The sequence below is a fragment of the Nycticebus coucang genome, chromosome 15 (assembly GCF_027406575.1).
Source record: "Nycticebus coucang isolate mNycCou1 chromosome 15, mNycCou1.pri, whole genome shotgun sequence".
NCBI classification, from domain to species: Eukaryota; Metazoa; Chordata; class Mammalia; order Primates; family Lorisidae; genus Nycticebus; species Nycticebus coucang.
In genome coordinates, this window is record NC_069794.1 from 58,382,645 (window position 1) to 58,409,916 (window position 27,272).

The 27,272-nt window shown below is 40.7% G+C and overlaps 1 protein-coding gene across 1 annotated transcript; it reads right to left on the bottom strand.

Annotated features, from left to right (window-relative positions):
- Positions 1–3,046: 3,046 nt before the first annotated feature.
- OLFM4 (olfactomedin 4) lies at positions 3,047–23,966 on the bottom strand. The gene is made up of 5 exons (XM_053563933.1): positions 23,787–23,966; positions 18,699–18,851; positions 11,520–11,732; positions 10,311–10,470; positions 3,047–3,926 (listed from the first exon to the last, which is right to left on the bottom strand). The coding sequence occupies exons 1-5, from the start codon at positions 23,964–23,966 to the stop codon at positions 3,124–3,126; spliced, it is 1,509 nt and encodes a 502-aa protein (XP_053419908.1). The 3' UTR covers positions 3,047–3,123.
- Between the last annotated feature and the right edge of the window lie 3,306 nt (positions 23,967–27,272).

The following is a 27,272-nucleotide window of genomic DNA, read 5'->3' on the forward strand; positions in this document are numbered from 1 at the left end:
AAGAAAGATGATAAAAAAAAAGGCAGGAAACCCCAAAAGTATTGTAAATGCCTAGTTATCCTCTAGGATAATTTTCTTTCTTTCTTTTTTTTTTTTTTGAGACAGAGTCTCCCTCTGTCACCCTTACCTAGAGTGCAGTGGAGTCATCAAATGACTTGCTGCAACCTCAAATTCCTGGGCTTAAGCAATCCTCCTGCCTCAGCTTTCCAGATACCTAGGCTACAGTTGTATGCCACCATGCCTGGCTAATTTTTTCTATTTTTTGTAAAGATGTGATCTCACTCTTGCTCTAGCTAGTCTCAAACTCCTGAACTCAAGAGATCCTTCCAACTTAGTGCAAAGATTATAGCCATAAGCCACCAGGCCCAGTCTCTCTGGGGTAATTTTTAATGCACTAGTTCTCTTCATTGAAGAAGTCAAACTCAAAAAGCTACACACTGTATATATACATATATATACATATACATTTTGTGTGTATATATATTTATGTATATATGTGTATATATACATACACACACACACACACACTATTCTATGTCCATGACATTCTAGAAAAAGCAAAAGTATTTAATATATGTATGGAAAACAGATCAGTAGTGACAAGAGGCTGATGGGGGAGTAGGTACTGACTACAAAAGGGTACAAGAGTACTTTTTAGGGATGATGGAAATGTTTTATTTTGTAATTGTGATACCCTTTACATGACTTTCCATTTGTCAAAATGCATTGAATTATACACTAAAAATTGGTAAATTTTACCACCTATAAATATGCCTTGTGTAATTTATGTTTGTAATTTAGTTTTACATTTATATGTGTAAGTTATAATACAAATATATATGTAAATACATTATACATATATATGTATATAAATTTCAAACAGGCACTAGCTGGTAAATCTTGAACTAAAATTTCCATTGTGTGACCCAAGAGCCTGAACCCAGGAGTTCAGTAAACCCAGGAGCCTGAACCCCTCAGCCATTCAACCTTCCCAGTGGAGAGATTTCCTGCTGGCAGCCACTGCAAACTGATAATACCCCATGTCCAGTGGGAAGGAGGTTCAGAAGCGAATTTTTTCAGGCAAATGCTTCTGTAGCAGTTCAAACAAGAAGCTGATTGCTAGGGTTACCTTGGCTCCCTGCCTCCCCTTCTGAATCTTCAGAGGTCATACTGTGTACGTGGTGGAAACAATCATCTGGAAAATTGCCTAGAGCCAGATTAAATACAACGTCACTGTTTTTAACTTATATCTCACATGACATACATGTCTTTATCTTCACATCTTGTTGTACTTTGAAGGCCATACCTGTCTCTACACTCAGCTCTGAAAAAAAGGGGAAAAATCTTGACAAAAATACAAAATAATTATAGCTGCCACCTGGCTCAAAACTTCCAGTAAGACTAACTACATTAGCCTCATCTATCTGTCCTTCCAACTTTAGGTCATTTATTCCCTATTTAATCTCTTTAGTTAAAGGTATTTCTCTTCCTTATATGGCCACATAGCCCCTTTGCTTTCTGCCCAAGACCTCCTCTCTGGGGAAGATCCAGAGGCTTCTGACCCAATAGCTCAATTGGAAAGGGAACACAAGCCACATAAATGTAGTCTAACATTGGAGATAATCAGATCAGTCATGCAAATTAATAGTACATAAGGTCATATCCCAAAAGATAATAGGGCAGTCTTGTACAATAAAGCTGCCAAAAAGGATGGGTTTTAAAGGGAAAGGAAAACTAAAGAGCCAACCTGACTCTAGACTCTTTTAAAAGCTATTTATATTATCTGCTATTAGGTATGTGATCTCCCAGACACTGGTATTTAAGAGGAACTTTACAGCAAGATGTGGGCTACTCTGTTCTCTTTTACCAGGTTTTCCTTTTAATTAAAAAGTAAATAAAACAAAAGAAGACCTTTTTTCAAGGTACATTCTAATCATGTATTAAAAGGGGAGAAGTAAAGCATTTCAGGAGCCAATCTTACGGACTAGGACTTACATCTAGGGAACATAGATCAGTTTTGGATTATAAAGCCATACAAAAGCCCAGAAACGCACACCCCTGCAAGGTTTTCAACTACTGCACTGACTTACTAGATGTAGATGGCTTTCCTAGACCTAAACAAAGACAAAACTTATGAAGAACAATTGATATGACATAATCCAAGTCTCACATATGCTCTAATGTACATCCAGAAACTTGGTATCACTTTCTCACTGCCATCTGATTTTTCTTGTAGTCTTAGAGTCATTTAAATAGCAATTCATGAATTCTCTTTCATTAAGAGAAAATTAATTTTTTATATCTGTTTCATAGGAAACTAGTTAATTATGTTTTAAAACAAAAAATAGAGAGACAATGAGGGGAGTTGGTTGGTAAATCTGATTCTAATCTTCCGAGCTGCCTTTGGAATGAAGTTATAAGGTAAAATGTTCTATTGACTCTTTCAAAGGTGGAAATGAAAGAAAAGAAAAATCAAATGCCTCATCTGCAGATCCTTCTGAGATTTATCTGCAGTGCACAACTTAATGTATAAAAGGACCTTTCTCCTGAGAAATCAGAGCACTTTACAGACATAATATAAGCATGCCAAATTTACTTATGTGCTACGTATAAAGCATCATTCCAGGGGCTAGTGAGAAAAACAAAGTTGGAGATTTGGTCCCTCGAGGAACTCTGGATATTAATCTGCCTAATTAAACCCTAGATTCCTTCTAGCATGGAAGAACTTGCAGGGCTTTGCAATTGAAGAGCTGTTGTTAATCAATCTCTCCCATACAAAGAATCCTCAGAAGCTATACTTAGTTCTCTTTAAATTGCTTAATTTCCAGATGTCACATTACTGTAGACTTCTTTAAACCCACAGTGTCCCTAAGACCTCTGATAATTCCACCCTGGAAAGACCTTATTTTATATGGGAAATGCATCCCTAGAGGCAGATGGCTCCCATGTGGACTCATCAAATCAGTGCAAACATCCTCAGTCTCTAGCATGGTGGCACTATACACCTGAATAGTGCTATGAAACAAACACTTTTAGATTTCCCTGCAGATAACAGAATACATAGACAAGACTATTTTTATTAACAAACATTTTATTTCTCTTTCACCCTACCACCTAAACAGCTTACTGAGGTTTCTGCAGGAAGATAACATCATAGTTCAGAAGGTAACCATCATTATAGACAAAAAGTTTCTGGTCAAAAGGGTGATAGTTTATGCTCTGCACTTTTTCCTGCATCTTATGCAGTATAATATTCAGCTTGCCCTCTTTCCCTGTGTTTGTGTCATAGTAGTAAAATATCTCTTCTGCTCTGGTGTTCAGAATACGGGTGGCATACAGAACCCCACATACTATGAAGGCATTAGAAACAGATGGCTTATACTGCGTGGTATGCCAAGTGTCTATCACCTCCAGTGTGGTGTCATTGAGTTTACTAATCACCATGTTACCAGAGCTGGCTTCAGTTGCATAAATCACCCACAACCCATTCTCATCCACAGCAAAGTCAAAATCTTGCCAAGCAACATCAGCATATGAGAAACGGTTATTAAAGGCAGCGTCGGGGAGAGTTCTGGTCAGTACCACCTTGTTGGTGGTCAGGTCAATTTTGGCAATGTCACGGGTGTTCTGCCAGTTAACATACATGCTGTTGTTGTAAACCACCGTACCACTGCCTTGGCCGTAGGTGATCCGATATTCTCGAGCTTTTGTATACAACAGCAAGTCATCCAGAGTGTTGTAGAGTCTATAATATTCCAACAGTCTCCCATCTGTATTCAGTGGCGCTACCCAATACAGCCCATTGTCTGGATGTTGAGGAGAGTAATCCCGGCCCCATGCACCATATTTATAAGAAAATCCTCTCCAGTTGAGCTGAACCACATTCGGTTTGCTGATGTTTACCACACCTCCGTTACCACAGCTCCCTATAGAAACAAGAAAATAAAAGGGCTTTCTTAGAGAAAATAAATGACAGCATACAAATAGTGTAATATCTTAAGAACCAAAGGAATCCATAAATATTTTGTTCCTGTCGAAGTTCAATGACATCAGTGGTTCTGATGAGGAAGAGCCAAAACCTCTACTGTCACCTCTACAGAGAACTGCCTCTGCCTCCATGGATGGGCCTTCAATGTAGAAAATGGGGATAGTGAAACTGCCAAGAACCATATTCAGAAAGTTTGAAGGCCCAGAGAGAGGAAAGGGGAACTTGGTGAATTCAATATATTTTCTGCTATCAGAAAGTATTTTGCAAACATTACCTTACTGCATTTTTCTTACAGAGAAATCAAGAAAGCAAGATGATTCCAGAATCCTTCCCTATTTCCATAAATCCTGCTATTCACCAAGGTTAGGCCCAAGGAGAATTGTGGTGGAGAACATTGTCCAGGGGAAGCCTTCACCTCCTACCTCATTCTACCCTTTCCCAGGACCCCAAGTGCACATCCACTCCAGGTACCAACTTTACTGGAAGCTATTCTCAGAAGAGGAAGTTTTAAACACAGTATTTTATAGATAGAGAAAGATGGTCCGATCATGGTGGTATTTTAGCCTTGAGAAGCCATGAAGTGATGTCTGAGCAGCATTGCCAGCTCTGTGCCCAGTGCACAGCTCATCACATAAATCACATGGCGACCATCCTGCTGCGGAGTTACAAGGTGAAGCCCACTGTTCATAACCTGTATGCTGCAGGACAATAGGGTGACAAGCAAGTATTCATCCTTCCCATTCTGACACTGTCATTGTCACAATGTGTATAATCAAGTGGGACTAGATCCACTGTTCCACTGACTCTCCATTCCCTGAAACTCTTAGGAAATGACTCAGGCCAGATAATGGGCCCTTCACATTGCACTACCTCTGAAATGCCTGCCAACCCGAAGCGTTTATGAGCTACAAAAAAATAAAATAAAATTCTGGCTGAATTTTCATAATAAATATCCAAAGAGTGAACCCATATTTTTCTGGGATCTTAATAAATGCTATTTTAAAAACTGGTGAGATAGTCTACTGGATGACAAAGAAAATCCAACTTCAAGTACATGTGGGGTCATTTTCTCCCACACTTCTTAGAGCAGAGCAGGTGAGACGAGGAAGGGGCTGAACCTGAATTGCTAGATTTGACATCAAATGCTTGGTGGGAATCAAGGAGCCAGGGAGGACACACAAAGTGAGCTGGAGCCACAGGATTGCCTGAGATTTGCACTTTGTGGGTTAAGAGGTGGGAAGGGCAGATCCTTAGTCTCTGAGGCTCTGTCGTGTCCATTAGGGAACGACCTATTCTTTTTCTTGCCAAACATTTCCTCTCTCCATCCTCTTCACTCAAGGACTGGTCGAAGGTGAAACCATTACTAGAAATTCTGTTTTTACTTTTCCAATCTGCTGGGGCTTTTCGGTCCCAGAATTAAATACGCGCTCCTTAAATGCTCTCATAAATCGGCAGTTGGTGAGAAAGCCAGCCAACCATACAACAGGTAGAGAAATGAAACCACTCTGTACCCAACCTCAAATAATTTTGCATATCATTAAGCAGAACACAGTCGCGGGTTTATTTTAATAATGCATGTGCCATTTCATAAATAAAAAAGCAACGTGTGTTCAGCCAAGAGACTGCTCTCCACTAAAGAAATAATAAATAAAATTATAAATTATTATTTCTTCTACTAAAAGTGATCTCTCAGATGAATGCTTGTTTGCTTTTGTTTATGAAACAATGCATGAATTATTAAAATAAAGTTAGCAGTGTATTCGGTTTAATGATAACAAAACCTGTTCGAGTTTCTATATGCTACAAACTGGATTTTCCAGCTAAATATCTTTCAGAAAACTTATTTATTCAATTACACGTCACTCTGAGGAAAGTCACTTTTTCCTTCCCTTCAGATTGGAAGACTTAGGGATTATTTGCTTCATTTGAATCTTGCATTCCTAGAAAGAAAATATCTAAACAACAGCAAAAAATATCTAAGGAAAATATATGATTTATATAACTTATTCAAGCATTTCCATGAGGTTAAAAATAAACTATTCTGTCTTTAGATGTAGGAATCTTTAAATATGAAGGAACTAAAATAAACTTCTCAAAACTTACTATCACTACTACTATTACTATTACTATTAGGCTAATAGTACTATTACTATTATTATTACTAATAATAATAATAATGGTTCGTCATTTCATAAATTGGCCAGAAAATTAAAACTGTACCCAGTATAAATACTGCAATTGTATGACACCTGTTCATCACCTCCCAACCACTCCCAAACACACTTCTGTTTGTTATCCTCCCTTTATCCTCTATCCCCTTTGGGCCATTTTGGGGACCCTGTCTATGGTTGAAAGGAAGCAAAAATGGGACAAGAACTCAGCATCATTGCCAGTACTACAGATGTGGCCACAACAGTGGCAGATCAGGGGAAAGGTTGTGGCATATTTCCCTGACTCTTGGCAGCAAACTATAACCTGACGGCCAACCCAGTGGCCACTGATCCTTAGGGTCCCCACTCCCAGCCCATGTTCACTCAGTTTCTCCTTACCCTCTCTTCTCTCAGGCCTCTACCCCAGTCCCTTCCTTCATTCAAGGTCTTAGACACACTTCATTCCCTTCCAACCAGGTTCCCATCCCAGAACCTGAGCAACAATCCGTTCCCCAGCCATGATCCAAGCCTTGCGGAAGACCAGTGAATCATTTTGCATTTTCTGGTGGAAAGGACATAGCACAGAACTGTCACAAGCAAGAATACCCTTTTACTACTCCAGAGGCAAAGAAGCAAAAATAATTTTGTGTTAATCAGGTAGGAGAGTTGCTGGAACTTCCTCCTTACTCCAGAAATCACAAGTACACCTCTCTGGAAAGCAGCCTGGTTTGGAGAAAGTATCACCACACAGATTCTGATTCAAATCCTAACTGCAATACTTAACTATGTATCCCTCAGCAAGTTACTTAACCTGAGCCTCAGTTTCCTCATGTTAAAAGAAAAGTAGTAATACCTGCTCTGCAGGAAGAATATGGAGAAGACAGGTAAGTCTGTAAATGGTAACTGTCATCATTATAATCACATCATGTTACAACTGGAGGATTACATGACTGTCTCCTTTCCTGGATGGTGGTTTCCAGAGGTTTCTTTACCCATCCCAGTAACCCCAGTACCCAAAAAGGGGCCAGCCACACAATGGTACCAGATTATGTTTGTGGAATAAAGAAATGAAACATTAATCAAATCACCTAACTCCAGCTTAACCCTATTTATAAAACACTAGTCTTCCACCCTGCTACATACTTGGTTTTTCAAAAAGCCTGGTTTCTGCTCCACAGAACATAATATAAGGAACCCTCTACATAAATGTAGCCTTGGTTGGCGATCTCTTCATCACCCAGTTCATTAGATACTGTCGTGGTATTCCGAAAATACTCAAGGAAGCCATAATAGTGAGTTTTTAAAATATTCTACCATGGCTTTTTAGAAGTATCGTGATTAGTAGCATTTTTTAAAAGCCAATAATTATATGCCTGCAGAGGAAAATTAATCTTTATCTATTAATGCACTCTCTCACCTGGGCAAGTGAACTTGTTTGAGCCAAGAGCAGAATATGATTGACTAGTAAGAATTAGGCAATTAAAATGATCATAATTATAAAATGATTAAGACTAAATTGACTGTGAAGCTTTGGATATATGCTACTCATCACCCTGGTCTTCTCTAAGCCTAGGATTTTAGCACTTCACTCCATGTCTTTCATACCCCTTTCAGTCACCAGATACTGACTGAGCACCTACCGTGTACCAGCACAGAGCCTCGCATTCCCAAGCAAAATGATGATCAACCCCTAAGCATTCCCATCACATGTGAGTCTATATGTAGTTAGATTTAAAGGAAAAACAGAGAAAGACTGAAGTTTTGAGGGGAATAAAAAAGATAATGAGTAAAAGGCCAATTATTTTCTATTAGAAAGTTCTATCAAATGAAGCAGCAAAAAGCAAATATAAAGCATATTTTATTTAAACCTGAAATACATGTTCTTATTCTAAGTTCAAGCTGAGGGTGAGTAAACTATGGCTACAAGCAAGGGGGCCCATAAAGAACAAAATTACTTTAGAGCTGAGACTTGCATGTTAGTCTTTTTTTGTTCTGTGCAACTCTACAGTGCAAAAAGCAGACAGGCCAGATTTTAAAGTCCTATAATGGTGAGTAACTTTAATTAAAGTCTCCGTAGGCTTACAACTTGGTGGTGCCTGGGGATTTTCCAATTCTGCATTATCAACCAATCCAAACAGAAAGAGAGCAAGTGAAAGAAATTGATTTAAAAACATGACCAACAGTCAGCTTAATATAAACATCATAAATATAATATGAACAAAGCTGGCGGAGAGCCAGGTGGCTTGGCAGGGATTCAACTACAGCCAAGGTTGTGGGAAAGTGAGTGGAAATCTGGGTCTGATTTGTTTAAACAACACAGCTAGGCTGAGATGGATCACAAAAGCCTAAGTGTGAAGGCCTCAGGGAAAGTTCTGGAAAAAAATTTTTCAAAAATCATCCACCAGACTCACTCACTTTCTTCCCTAGATACTAAGCAGTGCATTCCCCCCACCCCCACCCCAACCCCACAGTCATCCGTGGTTTACTGCCACCCAGCGCTGTAGGTCCCAAGCTGGCCCTTGCATGTCAGTTTCAGTCCTGTCACTAACTACCTCGGGAAAAGTAGCATCCTGGCCACCCAAGGCCCCTCCTCTAAGACACGCCGGGACTACTCTTACATGGCCTTGAATGTTGATTTAATTACCTGCTCTAAAATGTTCTCATTCTAAGGGATACATAGAAAATTGTGTCAGAAAAATCCCTTGTGTGAGGAAGATTTTCTTGGGGGTGGGAGTTTTTCAGGTTTTATCCGAAGTTGTCACAGCTTCCACTCCTGCCTCAGTGAGCCCCTGGGGCCCAGCACATCCAGCTCACATTTCCTACATGCACCTAGACCACTGATCCCAGACCAAAGGTAGTCTTAATTACAGAGCACAGACACAATCTTTGCCCTAACCCTCCCCGCATGCCGTCCCCAGCCTAGAGGGAGGGAGAAGAGTCCCCTGAGCATCAACAAGAGGCCATATCTGATTGAAGCCTCAAAGAAACAAGCTGCATGGATAAGGATCCAGAAATGCACATTCTAAAAGGAAACAGGAGCGAGGATTGGAATTAATTAAAATGAAAAGGCTGTATGATTTGATGAAAAGATACAGTTCCCATTCAGACCATGATGCTCAGGACCTGAAGGAAAAAGGTCCCCATGACCTCAATGTCTCTAAAGGACAGGCTGAACCCTGCAGTTCACCTGGAGGGTAGAACTGTGGGGCATAAGGATCTGGCCCTGTTTTTTTCACAGCGAGGTTTTCACTTCAATTATCATCATTACTAATAATATCTATTGCCAGTGTGTGAGTGCCGAACATTCAGCTCTGGGCGTCCAAGTATTAGTTCCTACAGCAACCCTCCAAAGCAGGAACTATTATTCTCCCATTTCACAAATAAAAAAATTAAGGATCTTTTTTCTTCAGTTGACTAGCCAGGAAAGCTTTGGGATTGTAAAGCTATGTGTGCCCTTCAATCCTGCACACCACTCACCATTCATGGGCATGTTTAGAGATCACCACCTCTGTGCTATACTTCACCCCTTAAGAAGGGGACTCACTGGAGTGACAGATGCCAATCTCTACCCTCCAAGAGCTCCCCATCCTGGAAGAATGGCAAGATACACCCACAAAGACCATGATATGTAAGGGCCATTCCTTTCATCCTTATTAAATCCCAGGAAACACAATATAGCAGGTGCTCAACATGCATTTTAGGGAAGAACAAAGAGAAGAAAGAAAGAGGGAAGGCAAGAGTATTCACAGCATAAACCCAGCTCATCAGATAAGTGAGCCAATAGGCCCTTCTAATCCACAGGAAGGCGGATGCCACCATAGATTCCAGAGCCTTTCCCCCAGAGCCTCCTTCACCGTGGAGATTTTTTTTCCTGCTGGTAAATACAAAGGGAATACACTGTAACTTGTAGGTTTTATTTAAATCAACTCATCCTCTGTGTTCTCTGTAAGCACCAGGGTAAGATAGTACACAGGACTACATGGGGGACAGGGGATTTAAATGTGCAAGTGTCCACTCACATCTGTAAGAATCCCATCTTTCTATGGGATCATAGAATCATAGATCATAGAAGCATATCAATGCTTCACTATTGCAATCCCAAATCCCTTCCTCACCTTAGTCATGGCTCCTTAAGGGGCCTGGTTCAAATGGTAAAAACACAGCACACTTACCCAGAGTGGGTGGCGGGGTGTTGGCAGGAGGGCTGTCATGGTTAGAGTCCTCACACTCCTTCAGCTTCTTCTTCAGAGCCACTATTTCTCGGCGAATGGCCAGGACATTGTTTTTGTCTAGTGTCTCGAGGTTCTCTACCAGGAGAGTCATGTTCCTTATCTAAGGAAATAAAAATTCAGAGTGACTTTATTATAATGTGCAATTTCTTTCCTAAACATGCCAGGGCTGAATTTGTCATTTAGGGAAACGTTGCTAGAGAATACACCAGAGATTCTTCTGAATGGTTTCATTTGGAAGAATACATTTTACGGTTTAGCATGAACACCTGTCAGATCCCAGGCAGATGTGTGTGACAGGAAGAAAATGGCAAAGATTTTAACAGCTTTAATAATAGAGCCAGGGCTCATTCTAAGCATCCACAAATGTCCATTAAAGTTCACTTCTAATATCCTTCTCCTCTAAACTCGTGTTTACTCGTATTGTAGTATAATTAAGTTTCTAATGAATGGTGAGAGCCAGAGAAAACTTAAATTCCAAAATATGTAACCAGAATCCTCAATTAGAGCCCATGTCATGACTGTGCTAGTAAATTTGTGTTTATATGAATTACCCAACCATAACATTAATGTGATGGTCTTTATCCATAGTACTTAAAAGGCTTCACTAAAACATAGTCACAAGAAATTTCTTAAAGGGGGTTGCCAGTATATGCCAGTATGTGGAGAAGGATTTCAAGAGGGATAAAGGATTAGATGATGATTCAAAAGAAGGAACAGAAAAAGGGGGGGAGGGGAGGGACACACCTTTTGCAATTAGGTAAATTGTGGATTGCTCATCCCAGAAGGATGAATTCAGAGCAGATAAGTCCCTTGAGGACAAATTCAGAGCAGATAACTGATATAGCTTGGCCATAGACAGTTCAAGTTCATGTCACCTCATCACCTCCTTTCTAGAAAAGTTCAAAGTCTATTTGGTTCTAGGACAGGATTCTGACTGTTAGCCGACACCCGCTCCTAAGTCAGTATATGCTCAATGTGCTTAATTTACTATTCAAAGATATGCATCCATCCAAAACAGAATATGGGGTTACGAGAGAATACAGAATTAGAAGTTAGAAGAGAGAGAATCACATCCCAGTCCTAGCACTCGCTTAAAGTCACTACAGAGAACTTATTATTAATACACTAAGAAGTGAGTTCCCTCCTTACCTCCTCTTCCAGCTGGTTAACAATATCTGAGCTTCCAACAAAATTCTTCTTCAGTTGAATGACCAATTCCCCCATCTCCTTCACTTCTACCTTAATCAGCTCAAAGTCCAGGACAGTGTAGGAAAAGAGACTCTTCTCCATGATCTCAATTCGGACAGTTAGGTTTGAGAATTTCTCCTCATACACGCTGAGTAATTGGACATATTCCTTCACCTGAAAGGGAATCAAAAAGTTCAAGTCAATTCCCAGAGTGATGATAATCACACCGGTTTCCACCTACCCCTTGAGGACTATTTCATTCCTGACAACCTTTGGGTTTTTTGGTAAAGAATAGGTTCAAAAATATATTTAACTAGATTTTTAAAATCTATCCAAATACAAGCTAAAAAGAACTTATTACTATGCTTGGAGGGGGGTGGATTTTGCGCTTACCTAGACTAAAAATAATATTTTTTCAGAATCATTATGTGCCAGTATATTTTTTAATTTCCATTTTAATGTTTTAAGATATTCACTCCCCAAACTAAACTGGTTTGAATCAGAGTCTCTTGCTGTCCCTCCTCCCTTCAATGTATATACTCTAAATCTGGGTTTCTCATCCTCAGCAATCGGCATGTGGGGCTGGGTTGTTATTTCTTGTGGGGGCTGTGCTGTGGGTTGTAGGATATTAACCAGCATCCCTAGCCTCCAGATGAAAGCCACACCCCAGTTGTGACAGCCCAAAATGTCTCTGGACATTGCTAAATGTTCTCTGGGGACAGAATCATCACTGCCACCATCACTGTCCCTCCATTTAGAACTAGTGCTCTAGATCAAAGCATTTTCTAGAAGAAGGAGAGATGCACTAATTAGGATTCCCCTTTGATCGCCATATGCAATGAGTTTTGAGCCCCTCTGCCTTTTACAAAGTGGCATAAAGAGCTAACCTGCTACACAGTGTGTGAGTGGATGTGCACTGTGAAGTGCACATTTCATTAAGTGCTCCCACATTTATTCCAAGAACTGATTATTGCAATCAGACCTTTAAATTACACATTTGTTGCATATATTTGAATGTCTGATCATTAAGTTAAAATACTTCCAAAAATTCCCTTGGTGGCTTAGTGTATAATTGGAATCTCCAAATGGATATTTTAATAAACACCGTTGGTGGTTCTTTCTGTATCTGATTGCTAGGGGAATGCCATGGCTTTTTCAAGGACCTGCTTGTTAAAAGTTGCTGGTTTTATGTTCTTTTTAAAAATTTGAACACAAGGGATACTTTCCCCCAAACTACAACTAAAGCCAAGTAGCTAATCCCAGTGCTGGGTGAATTCAGAGGCAGATGTTGGCCTCTAATCCTTCTAATACCAAAGGCGGCCCTAACTTCTGTCATTCTAGCCCTTCCACTTAACCCTACTGTGCAAATTAGAGCAGACTTACAGGCCATAGACCTAAAGGGCTAGGGCTTCAGGCAAAGAGGATTTTAATGAAAGTTGAAACGCAGCCCTTGGCACTGCTAGTGTATCTCCTCTGGCAACTGATGCTTGCTGCCATCAGATGTACCATCACTCGGAGTCCGAGGAGGCTGGTGACATTTGGGTGGATGGGAGGGTTAAAATAAATATCCAGTCGCTCCACAGTATCCCATAGGGACTGGTTCTAGGAGCACCTCTCCCTCACCATGGATACCCAAATCCACAGATGCTCGAGTCCCTTATATAAAATGGCATAGTCTTTGCATGTAACCTATGCTCATCCTCCTGTGAGATCATCTCTAGATCCCTCATAATGTCGAATAGAATGCAAATGTTGTATAAATAGGTGTTATACTGTATTTTGTTATTTGTATCTTTTATTTTTTGGGTTTTTTTTTGAGACAGACTTTCAAGCTGTCACCCTGGGTAGAGTGCTGTGGCATCATAGCTCACAGCAACTTCCAACTCTCTGGCTCAAGCGATCCTCTTCAGTTTTTCTATTTTTAGTAGAGACGTGGTCTCACTTTTGCTCAGGCTAGTCTCGAACTCATGAGCTCAGACAATTCACCTGGGTTGGCCTCCAAGATTGCTACAATAATAGGCATGAGCCACTGTGCCCAGCCTTGTTGTATTATTTTCATTGGGCTTTCTTTGTGAAAATTTTCAGCCTCAGGTTGGTTGAATCCTTTAAGATGCAGAACCCAAGGATATGGAGGGCTGACTGAATTTAAAACCTAAAAAGTCCCCCTCTAAAGTACACATAGATATAAGATGGCCAGGTTTCAATTTCTAAAATATCAGGCATAGAACGTTGCCTATAATAAAAATAAATAAATAAAGTGCCAATCCATTGCAGAAATGGAAGTCTGAGAACAGAATATGCTTGCTGGCATTTGGCCTTGCCAGCTCTTGGAACAAATGAAACACCCTCAGCTTTCCTGGAACATTTTGGTGGCATATCGCAGCTGTTGTTCTACAAAAATGAGTGATTCAACTGTCATCCCTATGCAATAAAATGTGGTTCTCCCAGATTCTTACAGAAAACCAAAGAATAATCTAGAGTTTGCAACCTACGGGCATGCGTGGTGTGCCTGGCCCAGTTCAGCCACAAAATGAAGAGTCCCTAAAGATCTGTTTGGGGGAAAATGTTGAGGTTCTTTGAGCTGACATTGAAAGGGAGCTCAGGAAAACTGGAATCACCTGTGGAGTTATAGAAAGCAGGAGAGAATTTGAAGATGAGCCAGAAAGACTTCACAGTATGTGCTTTACTAGTCTAGGGTAGCAAATTATTAGTCTACCCTTTCCCATGGATTAGATGCGTGGATCTGTGTCATCGAGTCAGTGAGGACAATTCTGAGAACAAGCCAGCTCTTCCTGAAGGGTGGTCTCAGCAGGGGCAGCCCTGCTCGCCAGGGACGTGTCTATCACTTAGGGCTCTTAGTGCATTCTTCCTCCCTCAAAAGGCATTTTAATCAATGGTAGGCCACATATACAACTGTGCTCCCATAAGATTGTAAAAACCTTTTTTTACTGCGGCTTTCTATTTTTTAGAGACACACAGATACACAAATACAACTATGTAATTGTTGCCTGCAATATTCAGTACCGTAGCATGCTGTACAGGTGAGTAGCCCCGGGGCAGCAGGCTATACCACAGAGCCTAGCTGTATGGTACCCACCTAGGTGTGTGGGAGTACACTGTGAACTATAATAGTCACATAGCAACAAAATCAGCTAACGTGCATTTCTCAGAATGCCTCCCCCCCCACCCAAGTGTTTAAGTGACGTATGACTGTATTTAGATTTAGAGCAGTAATTCTAAATGGAGCTTGGGGTGGAGGTGATTTTTTTTCCCACAAGGAACATTCAGCAATGCCTGAAGACGTTTTTGTTCATCACAGCTTGGGGGTGGGTGGGTGCTGGCTGCATACAGAAGCCAGGACCACTGCTAAACATTCTAGCAATAACATGGGTCTAGCGTCGAGGGGAAGACATTCCTGTATTGACATCTTTACCTTGAAGCTCCCCATTACTTCAAGTTTGAGTGTTAGAAGACTCATCTATGTTTGCTTTAATTTTTTATATGAAAAATTTCAACTCTCTATAAAGAAAGGTAAATTGTTTTTCGTTGTTTTTTATTTTTTTATTTCAGGTTAATGTGACGGTACAAACAAATAAGTTACAATGTTTGCATTTGGTAGACTCCCTCTTATAGTTGTGTCCCACACCCAAGAGGAGTGCCATATACCCTTACATTGTGCCCAATAAGTGGGAGCACACCAATCTTCCTTCTTCCTTTCCTCTCTCCCCCCACCCCATTCCCCATACCCCCAACTTGAATTCAAATGAGTTTTTCTCCTCTGTGGGCATGAATTAGATCATCTACTAGCTTCATATTATTATTGAGTACATTGGATATTTGCTTTTCCATTCTATGATACTTTACTAAGAATGTGCTTCAGCTCCATCCAGGTTAATACAAAGGATGTAAAGACCCCATCTTTTTATGGCCGAATAGTATTCCATGGTATGCATATACCAACTTTGTTAATCCATTCCTGGGTCGGTGAACATTCACTTTGTTTCCACAACTTAGCAACTGTAAATAAACGTTTGCTTTTAAACCACCAGCCTAACCTTCAGAGCTTCCATTCTATTTCGTTTGTATGCACTCGCTATGTAAGAGATGAAGAATAAAGTTTCTCTAGGGGTTTGTTTTGCAGTAGTTGTTATTGTTTCTTATAATAAATGCCCTCTTGTAACAAATAAGAATGTAGTGCAGTGGGCTATTAAGCTAAAGAATTAGTCTGTTTCTGTGTTTCTGCCAGCCCCTCAAAATTTGTGATCACAAGTATGGGCAGATAATTTGAAATAAGTAAATTTACTTTGCAACATATTATTATTTTCACTATTCCTTTTAAAATAAATGTAACATATAAAGTACTTTAGAGCTAGATAGCCTGGGCTCAAATATAACTTCAGCACTTCATGGGCCAATCACTTCATTTCTCTAAACCTTGGTTTCCAATAAACTAGAAGTGATGCTATTTGGCTTATAAGATTATTATAAAGATTAAAGATAATGATCATTAAAGGCCTAGCTAATGCAGACCCTATAGATGACAGAAATTAACAGAGAAACAGTGATTTCAGTGTTTTGCAAGCTGACCTTTTAATTTACTATATTTCACTGCACAAACATTACTCAATCAATGTTGTTTATTTATGGGTTCCTTTAATGTCTCCCAGGCTACTTCAACCTTCTCATGCATGAGAATCTATTAGCAAAAGTGTCATATTAAATAACTTGCCCTAAAGAACAAAAGCCTTCAGAGAAAAGGAAATCCTTAGCTGCCTTTTGTGCTGTCCCGTTCCTAAGTGTAGTCACAACAGGATGTATCATAAACAAGAGAAAAGTATAAAATGCTTCCAGCATCTTATGCAGAGGCAGCTCCCTGTCTTCTGAGTGTACTGGCAGATAATGAATCAATGCAAAGCAGTCAAAAACCTTTTCTACTGGCCTGCCTTAAATGGGCATTCTTCCAGCCCCTAGATAAATGATGATTTCCAAGGCAACCTAGGAACAGCTATAGTAATTCACCTGGAAATTCAAAACCCTTCAGTTAAAAAGATAACTTTGGATCTGAAGGCATTACTGACCTATTGCATGTTTTGAGTCTTCCCAGGAAGATGATAACAGTACAGCTAAAAGGAAAGAGAGCTGGGATGATGCTGAAGACTGAAATTCCCAACATGGCTTAACCAGCCAAGAGAGGAATGACCTTGAGCAAGTCTCTTTACCTTTTCTGAACCACAGTTTTTCCATCCCTCAAATGCGCAGGAGACTACGCAGCCTACCCGCCTTCCCGGGTTACTTGAGAGGAGATGAGAACTGAAAGCATTCGGAAAAGCACAAACAGAGGCTGCTACTGTTATTGTTATTATTATCACCTGCCGCACCAGATTGATTATGTGAATCCCAGCTGGCAAGTACATTTTTTTCTTTTGGTGTCAATCATAAATTTTTTTTAGGAGCAGGTACTAACACTTTCAGAACTAAAACTTTTCCCACCTACTCTACATGTCTTCCCTGCCAATTATTAGCAGAGCAGATGCTACCTGCCCCTTTGTAGGATCAGAATTGAGTGTCCCATATTCACAAGCCTGGCAAGCCACAGACTCTTCCCCGGAGCAGCGTGAGGTTTCAAACTGCCCTTCACACTGCTGCTAGCAAAGTCAACATGCAAATCAGCAGCTTCCACTATTTCAAAGCAAATGACTCTAACCGAAAAGATCTTTACCTAGGATTTTCCTCTACTTGTTATGTTTTTATGCATAACTTCTTATCTGTACTTGATTATGCTGGAATAAGGCTATGAATATTAATGGTTAGAATTTATAATTTAGTGCTGTGCCTTTTCTGCTGATTAATTCAAGGACATTTTATTTCTTAAGAAGCTAGGTTCTTGGAGTAGTCAAACACATTTTCCTGGGCACTCATTTAAACTTAGAATATACCAGTTCAGGTTGAAAGTAGGGTCTCAGCCTCATCATAATTTTTGTCTTAAAGAATAACTATGTTGAATATGCAGGTGGCTGAGCTCAAATTTCTCAGAAAAACTTATTTTGAATATTGTAGTAAAGCCAGAGCTCCTTGCAAATTAATGGAGTTATGCTAAATAATGCATAATGTGATTATAGCCTAGGTTGGACTTCACCTGTGCAGAAAATAAGAGCACTTTCTAATTGATTTTGAACTTGGCTAAAAAGGTGGAAGGGGTCAAAACTGGAATGCCAAGTCACATTCTTGCTCAGAGAAAGGCAACTTTTAGGATAACTTCCTCGGGCTGGAAAAAGCGGTAATCAGACGGTTTAAGTCAGAGTTTTTACCACGGCTGATTCAAATTCCCAGGGAAGCCTTCAATTTGGGTCTAATGTTGGACACATTTAATGTAATGCTGAGACCCAGAGAATTATCACCAAGGAAGAGATGGAGAGAGAGAAGGAACTGAACAAATTGTAATAATTAAACAAGAGGAAAAGAGAGAGAGAGGGTAGGAGTTTGAGAGGAAGAAAGTTGGGGGGAGTCACAGGGGAGGAAGATGGAAAGAAAAAAAAGGAGCAGTCATCTAAAAGTGAGAGAAAACCAAAAAGGGTTCAAAATAAAAGAATTAAAAAGGAAAGAAAAAGAGAGCTTAGGAGGGGTGGACCAGAGATGGGAAAACTGAGGTTCATAAAGGTAAAGAAGTCTGTTCCCCTTGAAGCAAAGGGAATAAGGAATGGAATAAGAGTAGAAGAAAAGTTAAAGGAGAAGGGAGATAGAATAGAACTGAAGAGGGCGGAAGACAGGAAAGAAAAGAAATCAAAGGTGGGGGAGAGACCTCGACCAGAAGAAAGAAAGAAAACAAAACAAAATAAAAATTCCAGGTTGGGGTTCGCAGGGAGAGCTCAGAGCTTTTTTCCAACTACAATACTCCAGTGAGTTTTTAATCTATGGCATGAGTGATCTTGACCCCATTTTCTTCCTGTGCTCTCATTTTCCCTGCTATAAAGAACTCCATGGGTGTACTATAAAATAAATGCTAAGATCTCCATAGGATACAAATGTGCTGTCTTCGATATAGTGAAGAATGGTTACTCATAAAACCCTAAGTTAAAAAAAAAAAAAAGTTTTGTTTTGTTTGTTCTTATCAAAATATTGCTTGAAAAGAAAAACACTTACTTTAGAAAGCTCTTCTTCAAACTTCTTGGAAAGAGCATGAGCCTTGAATTCTAAGTTTTCCACTCTGTCCACGGGAAAGGTAGTGTCTGGCAGGGAAACGGAGCACTGGCAGGTCCCATCGTCATCCACGGAGCCGGTGAAATTGGAAAATGACTGTAAATAATAATAAATTGTACATCAGTAATAGGCTGGAAACTGAGCTTTTTGGCAACTGGAGAGAAAGAAATTGGCTTGTCAACAGAATACTTAGAGGCAAGCAAGTGGAGTCCAATAATACATAAATGAATAGAATCATGCAAGCAAGCTAAAATCGCTGTGTTTTCACAGGTGGCAACCACAGACAGCCTTTAGCCATCTCTCCACCTGTTGGACTAAACCCCCATGTCAGTAGCCTTTACCAAACGAAAGATTCTTTATTCTTGAGGAGTCTTGAAGGAATTATCACTGCCTTTATGCAAAAGAAGGGAAATAAAGAAGCAATGAGAGTTCAAAGTTTGAATTTCAATCCCAGCCCTCACTAGATGTGAAACCTCCTTTAGGCTGTTCCCTCACCCGTAAAATAGAGATAACCTTCTTCCCACAGCTGTCCTTAGTAAAGTGAGCCAAGTCCCTGGCACAAGGCAGGCAATCCCTTTCTCTAAATGTCACTTTCTCTTTCCTTCTATTATTACTCATTTTCTTTTCCTTACTTTCCCCCAACCCCAATCCAATTCCTCCCAGTCCGAATGAGAGAACCATCAAGGATATGGGTACAGTGAAAATATACAATGCAAATTTATATCCTCTCTTCACCTGGGAAACTCCAAAATTAACATCCTTCAAAATCAAACAAACCAGTCATTTATGAATAACTGAATGGTGTATCTGTTTCAACGTTTCATGTAAATTTTTTTAATAAAATTTTCCAGCTTACCACTTGCAGAAGTCATTTTAAAATATCTGATGCTTCTTTAAGATATTCAGGCTCACACTTCAGCATGGCTGCATATTTCTAAATGACAGGCTTGAAAGATCCTATTTTTCTTTTGTCCCCTTTGAACTTCCCCAAGGGGATCCCAGCACGATTAACATTTTTTTATTACTACTACTGCCTTTCAGAGTGACTCTTGGCAGCTGACTGGCTGTGCTTTTAAATGATCTCATCGGAACACCAACCCAAAGCTCACCTGTGGATCATCAGCCTGAAGGGACTTTTTATGAAACTACTAAGGAGAGAGCAATGGGTTTCAGAGTTTGAAGAGACTCAGGGCCCTGTCTTAGAGCTCAGGTCAGCTGGCTGCCACTGAGGTGTGTGCATTCTGTGCTTTTAATGCCCACTAGTTGGGCCTAGACACTTCTAAAATCAAGACCCATTTTATTAGTGATCTCTCAGCCAATCGAGGCTTTTGCAACTAAGTTGGTTTTTTTTTAACTTAAGCTGAGTGGGAAGAAAAATATATATGCCTGTATCCAAAAGCCTCTATATGTATACAGTCAAAATTTTTGACATTGGTCTCAATTTTCTTTCCTAATCACATCCCCACACTTGCAGGAATTGGAGAATATGGAGGAGAGACAAGCAGGTTTATGGTGAACATGGGGGTAGAGGCTAGGGGATTGATGGGAAAGGGTCTTTACCAGGGATGAATAAAGACTGGACAATATACATCAGGAGCCTGTCAGAGAGACCAGCTTCCCTTGAAACCAGCTCTTTTTCTTTCTCCAAAGATAGCCCAAGCATGTCATGGCTTTTTCAGGGAGGATCAACTTATCATGGACTGTTGAAGAAATACCTCATTATAATAACTATCTAGAAAAAAATCTTGCATTGCATTTTGACAAGAGGAGGTTAATTAGCTGCACAAGACAAGCTTGGACCATTCTCAGAGTTCTCTCAAAAGCTCTGCCAACTCAAGAAACAGTGGATAACATCAAACAGTCTCTAGACAGTCAACCAGAACTCCCTATCTAACAACTTTTAGTTCTGAAGTTCACCTGAAAGACAGGCAAATAATTATGAGCCCTGCTGACAGCCATTCCATTGGTTTCTATTGAACATCTCTGTCTCAATGCTAGGGACTCCTCGGCTTCCATCCTGCTTATCATCAGCCCAGTGTGCTCAGCTGACATCAAAATGGTCCATAAGTTTGATCAGTGTCTCCCATTAGAGGTATTTCTGCTTCTCATTCAAAGACAATGCAGCTAATGGTGATGAGTCTCTCTCCGTGGTGAATAGTCAAACTCCATGTGAGCATAACATGAGGAATGGGAGGCAGATGAGTGCCTGTCCCCCTGGCCTTGGAAAGGATATGTGATCCCTCGTGGAGGGAAAATAGGACCCTGCAGACCCCACGGACACCCTTTACAGGGTTCTCATGCAGCATGTGCTCAGCTAACATTCACTGAAGTCTCTAGTGTGCTGAGCTCCGGCATTAAGGAGATGATTAAAACCCACTTGCTGCCCAGGAGTCAAGCCCACCATCATTATGAAGGTCCTAGTGGCTTTTTCAACCTGCCCAGTAGCCTGATGACAAAAGCACATAAAACTGTGATTTTGATTATGGCAGTTGCCATATAGAGCAGAGCATTGAGCCCAGACCTTGTCTGGGAATTGAGGACTCTATAGCATTCCCGCCTTCAGAGGATGATACCTGAGGTGGGAGCATACTCTGAGCACTTGCAGCAAAGGTGCTACTCACATTTGTGAGTTAAGGTTACGGTCGTCTCTGATTACCAGCCAAGTCTAAGTGCCAACACAGATTCAAGCCATAAAATAATGATACTCAACATTTTCAAAGGACAGAAGATGATACATTTGGACTTTGCTCAACGACAGTTATAAAAGGGCTTTCCTCCTCTTTCCAAAGAGTTCATCAAGCTGACAACCAGCCCCAGAAAATTAGCTTACAGAATTGACTCCTACTCCACTATTAAAAAAAGTTGGAGTTGTAATACTGACTCACCAGAGGGAGATAAGTAGCTAGGAAAGACATTAAAATCTAAGTACAGTTTGACTACCATTTCTTATCTACTTTTAAATATTTGTCTCTTTATATCAATAAGCATTTTGGATTTCTCTATTTCTTGACTTATATTTTATTTTCTATTATTTCAGCTTTGATCTTATCCAAATACTGGTTTCTCATTGTGATGATGTTTCATAATAAATTATTAATCTCACTCAAAAAAAAAATGCTAACCAATTCTGTTCAATCCCCAGGAATCATTTAGTATCATGGAATAAAATTATGCATCTGATTTCTGGCTACAAAGATTTGTTGTGCATATTAATGATTCCCAAACCTTTCTTCTCTTAAAAATAAGCCATTTTCGGGTGGTGCCTGTGGCTCAAGTAGTAGGGTGCCGGCCCCATATACCAGAGGTGGTGGGTTCAAACCCAGCCCTGGCCAAAAACTGAAAAAAATAAAATAAAATAAAATAAATAAGCAATTTTCATCTATACTCCCTGGAAATATAGAATTCTGAATATAGAGAGATTATGATGAAAATGGATATCTAATTCTGAGCTACATAACTTGCCAGTGACTTTAACCCAGTGACTTTACCTCACTAAGCCTCAGTATTCACATCTCTAAAATGGGACTATTAATTTTACCTGTGTCTTAGTTAAGGTTAAATAAGATAATATATGTACTTAAACTAGTCCTTACGTTTATTCAACACACAGTAGATATCATTGCTGTTCTTTCTATTAAAATATTTGTTAATTGTCACATTTTTATTGATAGTGAAAATGAAAACAAACAAAAGCCTTTTCCTCCCCTTTCCCCACTCACCCTTCCATGCTCATGTAAGACATGCTCATGTAAGCAGCTACCTGACCTGAGAATAAAGATCCTAAACTACAGGATTAAGATGTTAAGATTTCCCCACCCCAAGTCACATCTTAGCAAGGCTAGCCTAGGAGGTTTTACACAGTGGGACTCCTGCAGAAAGGACTAGAGGTGAAGCAAGTAATTGCTTCTTGCCCCCTATGCTCTCACCCCTGCCAAGCCTATTCCCACTGTTTTATTATTACTATTATTATTTGCAGTTTTTGGCCGGGGTTGGGTTTGAACCCACCACCTCCAGCATATGGGGACGGTGCCCTACTCCTTTGAGCCACAGGCGCCACCTTATTCCCACTGTTTTAAAGGAGGTCCAAGTAAGACATCCCCCAGGGACTGGGCTCACCAGTCTTTCTATGTATTGGCCTAGCTGGACCAATCCCTATGTAATACATGACTTTTTGATTTTGTTTGCATGCTGCTGCGGTTGTTTAGAGCTGAAAATAGTCCTAAAGATTCCCTATAAAGAACATTAAAAATAGTTAACACTCCCCTGGGGAAATGTTCACTTCCCTAAAAACCAATAAGTCCTCTCTTTATTTCTGACACCCATTTCCTTTACAAACTAGGCCAAGAGATACTGTCAGGGCCCCAACAGGAGCACCACAGCTCTCTCTCTACTCCCTTGAGGGCCACTGTTCACAGGCTCCCTGCTAGGAAGCAAACCAGTTGGACAAACTGTCCCACAGCTGCTAGTAGCAGGGCCCCTTCCCTTATTTCCTATCCCAGGCTACAGATTAGAATCACCCAGTGAGAGGTTTTTAAAAATACCTAATTTTTACACAAAGAAATGATAAATGCATGAGATGATGGATACCCCAGTTATTCTGATTTGATTATTATTACACACAGTATACCTGTATCAAAACATCACCTATCCCCCATAAAAATGCACAACTATTACATACCCATAATAATGTAAAATATTTTTAATTATTCAGGTCTGACTTTGAAGAAGTAGAGAGCCCAGGAGTCTGTACTTTTAGAGTACCCCTCACTGTCTATTCTAATGTGCGGCCAGGTTTGAGAACCTCTTTAAAACATAGATTCCTTCCCTACAGTCGCCCAGCTGGAGAAATGCTAACAATTTAGTTATTTTACCCAGGTTTTAATTCATTTCCACGCCACCTATTGTCAACAAAAAGATTCATAAATCTTGTAGAGTGTGTAGACCTAGCTGTCCATGAAATTATAGTCGGGTCCCCCAAAAATGAGAGGAAAGGAATGAACACAGCTCACTCGGACCCTGGAGGCTCCTCACCTTGGACAGGGGTGCTTTGCCGCCCAAAGGGCTGGAGTCAAAGTTGGAGCTGAAGTCCAGGAAGGAACTGGAGCCAGAGACGGGGACCGGGGCTTTCAAACCCCTTGAATCCTTTGACTCCCCTGCAGCCCGGCCAAAGAGGAACAGAAGGGGTAGCAGAAAGGGGTGGCCTGGCCTCATCTTGTCCTCTCAGCAGGATCCGCTGGCTCTGCACAGAGCCAGGGGCTTCTTATAGTGCCTGGTGGGGATTTCACCATGGCCAGCGTGTGGGGAAAGAGGAAATGGCCAGGGAACATTTGACTAACCCAGGAGGTCAGGGCTCCCAGGAACCTGAGTCATCGTCCACACCTTGTTGCTTGTCCACAGCTTTGAGAGCTGCACCTGGATCCAGGTACCTGCCAAATATTAACTCAAATGTGTTTTTTAAAGGCCAGTGTCTGGTTTCCAACTTGGTAGGGGAATCAGAGTCGTTTTCATGGATGCGACAGAGTTTGGAGGCACCAGTGAGAGGCAGCAGACTTCAGTCCTTGGCCTAGAATCTGGCTCTAGTTGTTCTCTGCCGTTCTGCCGAATGCTACTTTCCAGACAAAGTCAGGAAACTGTCCTTAGAGGCTGAGAGTGTCCCTGGGGAGTGTCTGCAGTTTCCCCTTTCAATTTCTACTGCCTATGACCTGGGCCTTGCTGTGTCTGCTTATAGACAGTTCTGTCAGCAACCCCACTCTAAAGGAAAGACCTGCCAAACAGGCAGGGCTCTGCGCTGTCCAGCACCACTGTCCACTTGATGTAGGGGGAGGAAGAAGCCACACAAACAGGCCCTCAGATGACCCGGCGGCCGCACTCCCAGGCCCAGACACTGCTGCAGACCTGGCCAAGGAGGCCGTGGGAGCAGTTTCTCTCAGCAGCAAATACCGTCTCCCCTCCCTAGCCCCTGACTCTCATGTGAGCAGGCCAAGCATTCTGGATCTCAAATCTATTCTTCATAAAACTGAACAACTGGATGAGAGCCCTGTGCCCACCTCCCCTGACCCAGGGCTTCAGGATCCATTCTCCTCTCCCCAACAGTTCACACACCTGTGTGACCTCCACTTTCCTCCCTGAAAAAGGTGTGAAAAAGGTGTTGGCCAAATAGTAAAACCCAGCTCTGTCACCCAAGTGGGTGGCCTTACACATGTCACTGAGCCCCACTAGCGTTGTAACAATTCCCCATTTGTCAGAAAGTTAGAAGAACAAGGGGCCACAGGAAGTCTGTTTGGCCCGATGTACAATCTATCTGACATCATAGATCTATTGGCAGTAGGAGCATCAGCAGAAATTAAGATGTTCAGTTGCACCACCTGTGTGGCAGACTCCAGGCATCTTTGGAGTCTGTGTAAAGAGTGGCAGCTTTTCCTTTTGCCAACGTACATGTTGTAATGAGGGCTTTAACAAATTTGACTCAAGGCATTTGGGGGTAAGCTTTAGAGTGCGCTGAGGTATTTCATGTCCTAAGTAACAATCATCTGTACCCACTGGAGTTCAGACCCACAGGCTCTATGGCCTCATTTAGACAGAGTCTTTAAAAGAACAAGCCTGAGAGAGCACCCTGTTTACAGAGCAAAAGATTATGAACATACTGAACAAGTCCTAAGCAAGAGCACATCCCTGGGTAAAGGTTAGAGAGTCTAAATCAGCTCAGAGAATGAGAGAGAAATGACTGATGGAGATTTACGATATCTCTGAGGGATTCAGATTTACAGTAACTACTAGTTAAAGAGAAAGTGTGAATCAGAGTGTCACAGTATCAAAAAGAAAGTTGAACACAGGTCAAACACTGTTATTTTTAAAGTCATGTGAGCTAAAAAACCACTTGAGTTATTTTCTATCTTCTTGATAAAATATTTGATTTAATCACTTCTTATTTCAAGTGAATTAATTAGAGCTCTTTTATATATTCTGGTAGTAAAATATGATAGACAAATGGCATATGTAGATACACAGTCAGAAGCAGTTCTAATAACAGTTACAAAGAATTTTTATTTACCAGCTCTTAGATATTACTAATCTTGTATTCAGACTATCAATTACCCATTTTATTGTTTTAAGCAATTACTAACTAGGCAACAATTTTGCCTTTAGTAAGATCTTGCCATTTTGTAAGCATTTGCCACGTTAAGGTCCTAATGCTTACCTGTGTACAGGTAAGCAGTGCCAGAACGTACTCAGTTCTAGAAATTAAGGTTCCTATTTTCACTTTAAAACTTGGCTTTGGATGGAGGTAGAACACATTCTTCTTAGTAAAGCATCACAAGAATGGAGAAGCCAAGAATCCAATGTACTCAATTAATGAAGGCAGTAGATGAGCTCTTACCAGGAGTGGAGTAGAGGAATGAGGGAGCAGGGACGGGGGTCGCGGTGTATGGCACACCTCTTGGGAGTGGGACACAACTACAAGAGGGACTTTACCTGACAAATCCAATCAGTGTAACCTAACTCTTTGTACCCTCATGAATCCCAAACAATTAAAAAAAAAACAAACAAAAAACTTGGCTCTGCTTCTCAGATCTCTATGCTCAACTTAAGCAATGATTTTCCTTCACCCAAGCAAAAGGAACAAGTGGAGAGAACACAGAAATCCCTGAGAGGTCCTGAAAGCGGGAGTTTGAACCCCTCATTGTATTTACTGCCATTTACTGTTAGCCTCTGCCTGACATGGTCAGACATTCTCAGCCTCTAACTGGATCTAAGCTAATTAATTATCAGATCCCTTCTGATCCCAAATCTAAGTTAGTTTCTGTCACTTTTGTGAATAGGATCAAAAATGTGGTTAGCGGCTATATTTTCAAGCCCTCACTTCTCATTCTGCCTTATGTAGGGTTACCAGATTTAGCAAATTGAAATATAAGACACCAGGTTCAATTTGAATTTCAGACAAAGAACAAATAATTTTTTTAGTATAAGTATGTCCTATGTAATATTTGGGACATACTTATACTAAAATAATTATATGTTGTTTATGTAACATTCCAGTTGAACCAGATGTGCTGTATTTTTTCTGGGAACCCTATTATTGAGTTAGAATATCTGTTGTGAAGCTTGTTGTTCCCTATGGGATGCAATTTAGCCTTGGCCTTTTGTGGCCAAATGTAGCCACTCAGATGCCTGATTCAAAGCAGGGAACTCACAAAGCTTGAATAGAATGGACACTGAATTCACAATCTGAAACTGAAATCTGTGAGTATGGACACAAGGAAGAGAGGATGTCTCCACCCCCCATCACAATGTCCCTCCTCCTGATTCCCACCAAAGCAAAGGGCAAAATCTGTTCTCCTTCGCTAGTGACCTCTGCCTGCGGCTATAATGAGCCTCCCTGTCCCTTTTCTCAAGGAGCATGTTGGTGTTCTTGTTAGAAAAAAAAAATTCATTAACAATGGTAGCCTGTAGTCCCAACTACCCTAAAGGCATCTATGGCCAATCTTCTAGAAGACCCCTTACCAGAGGGATTGCATC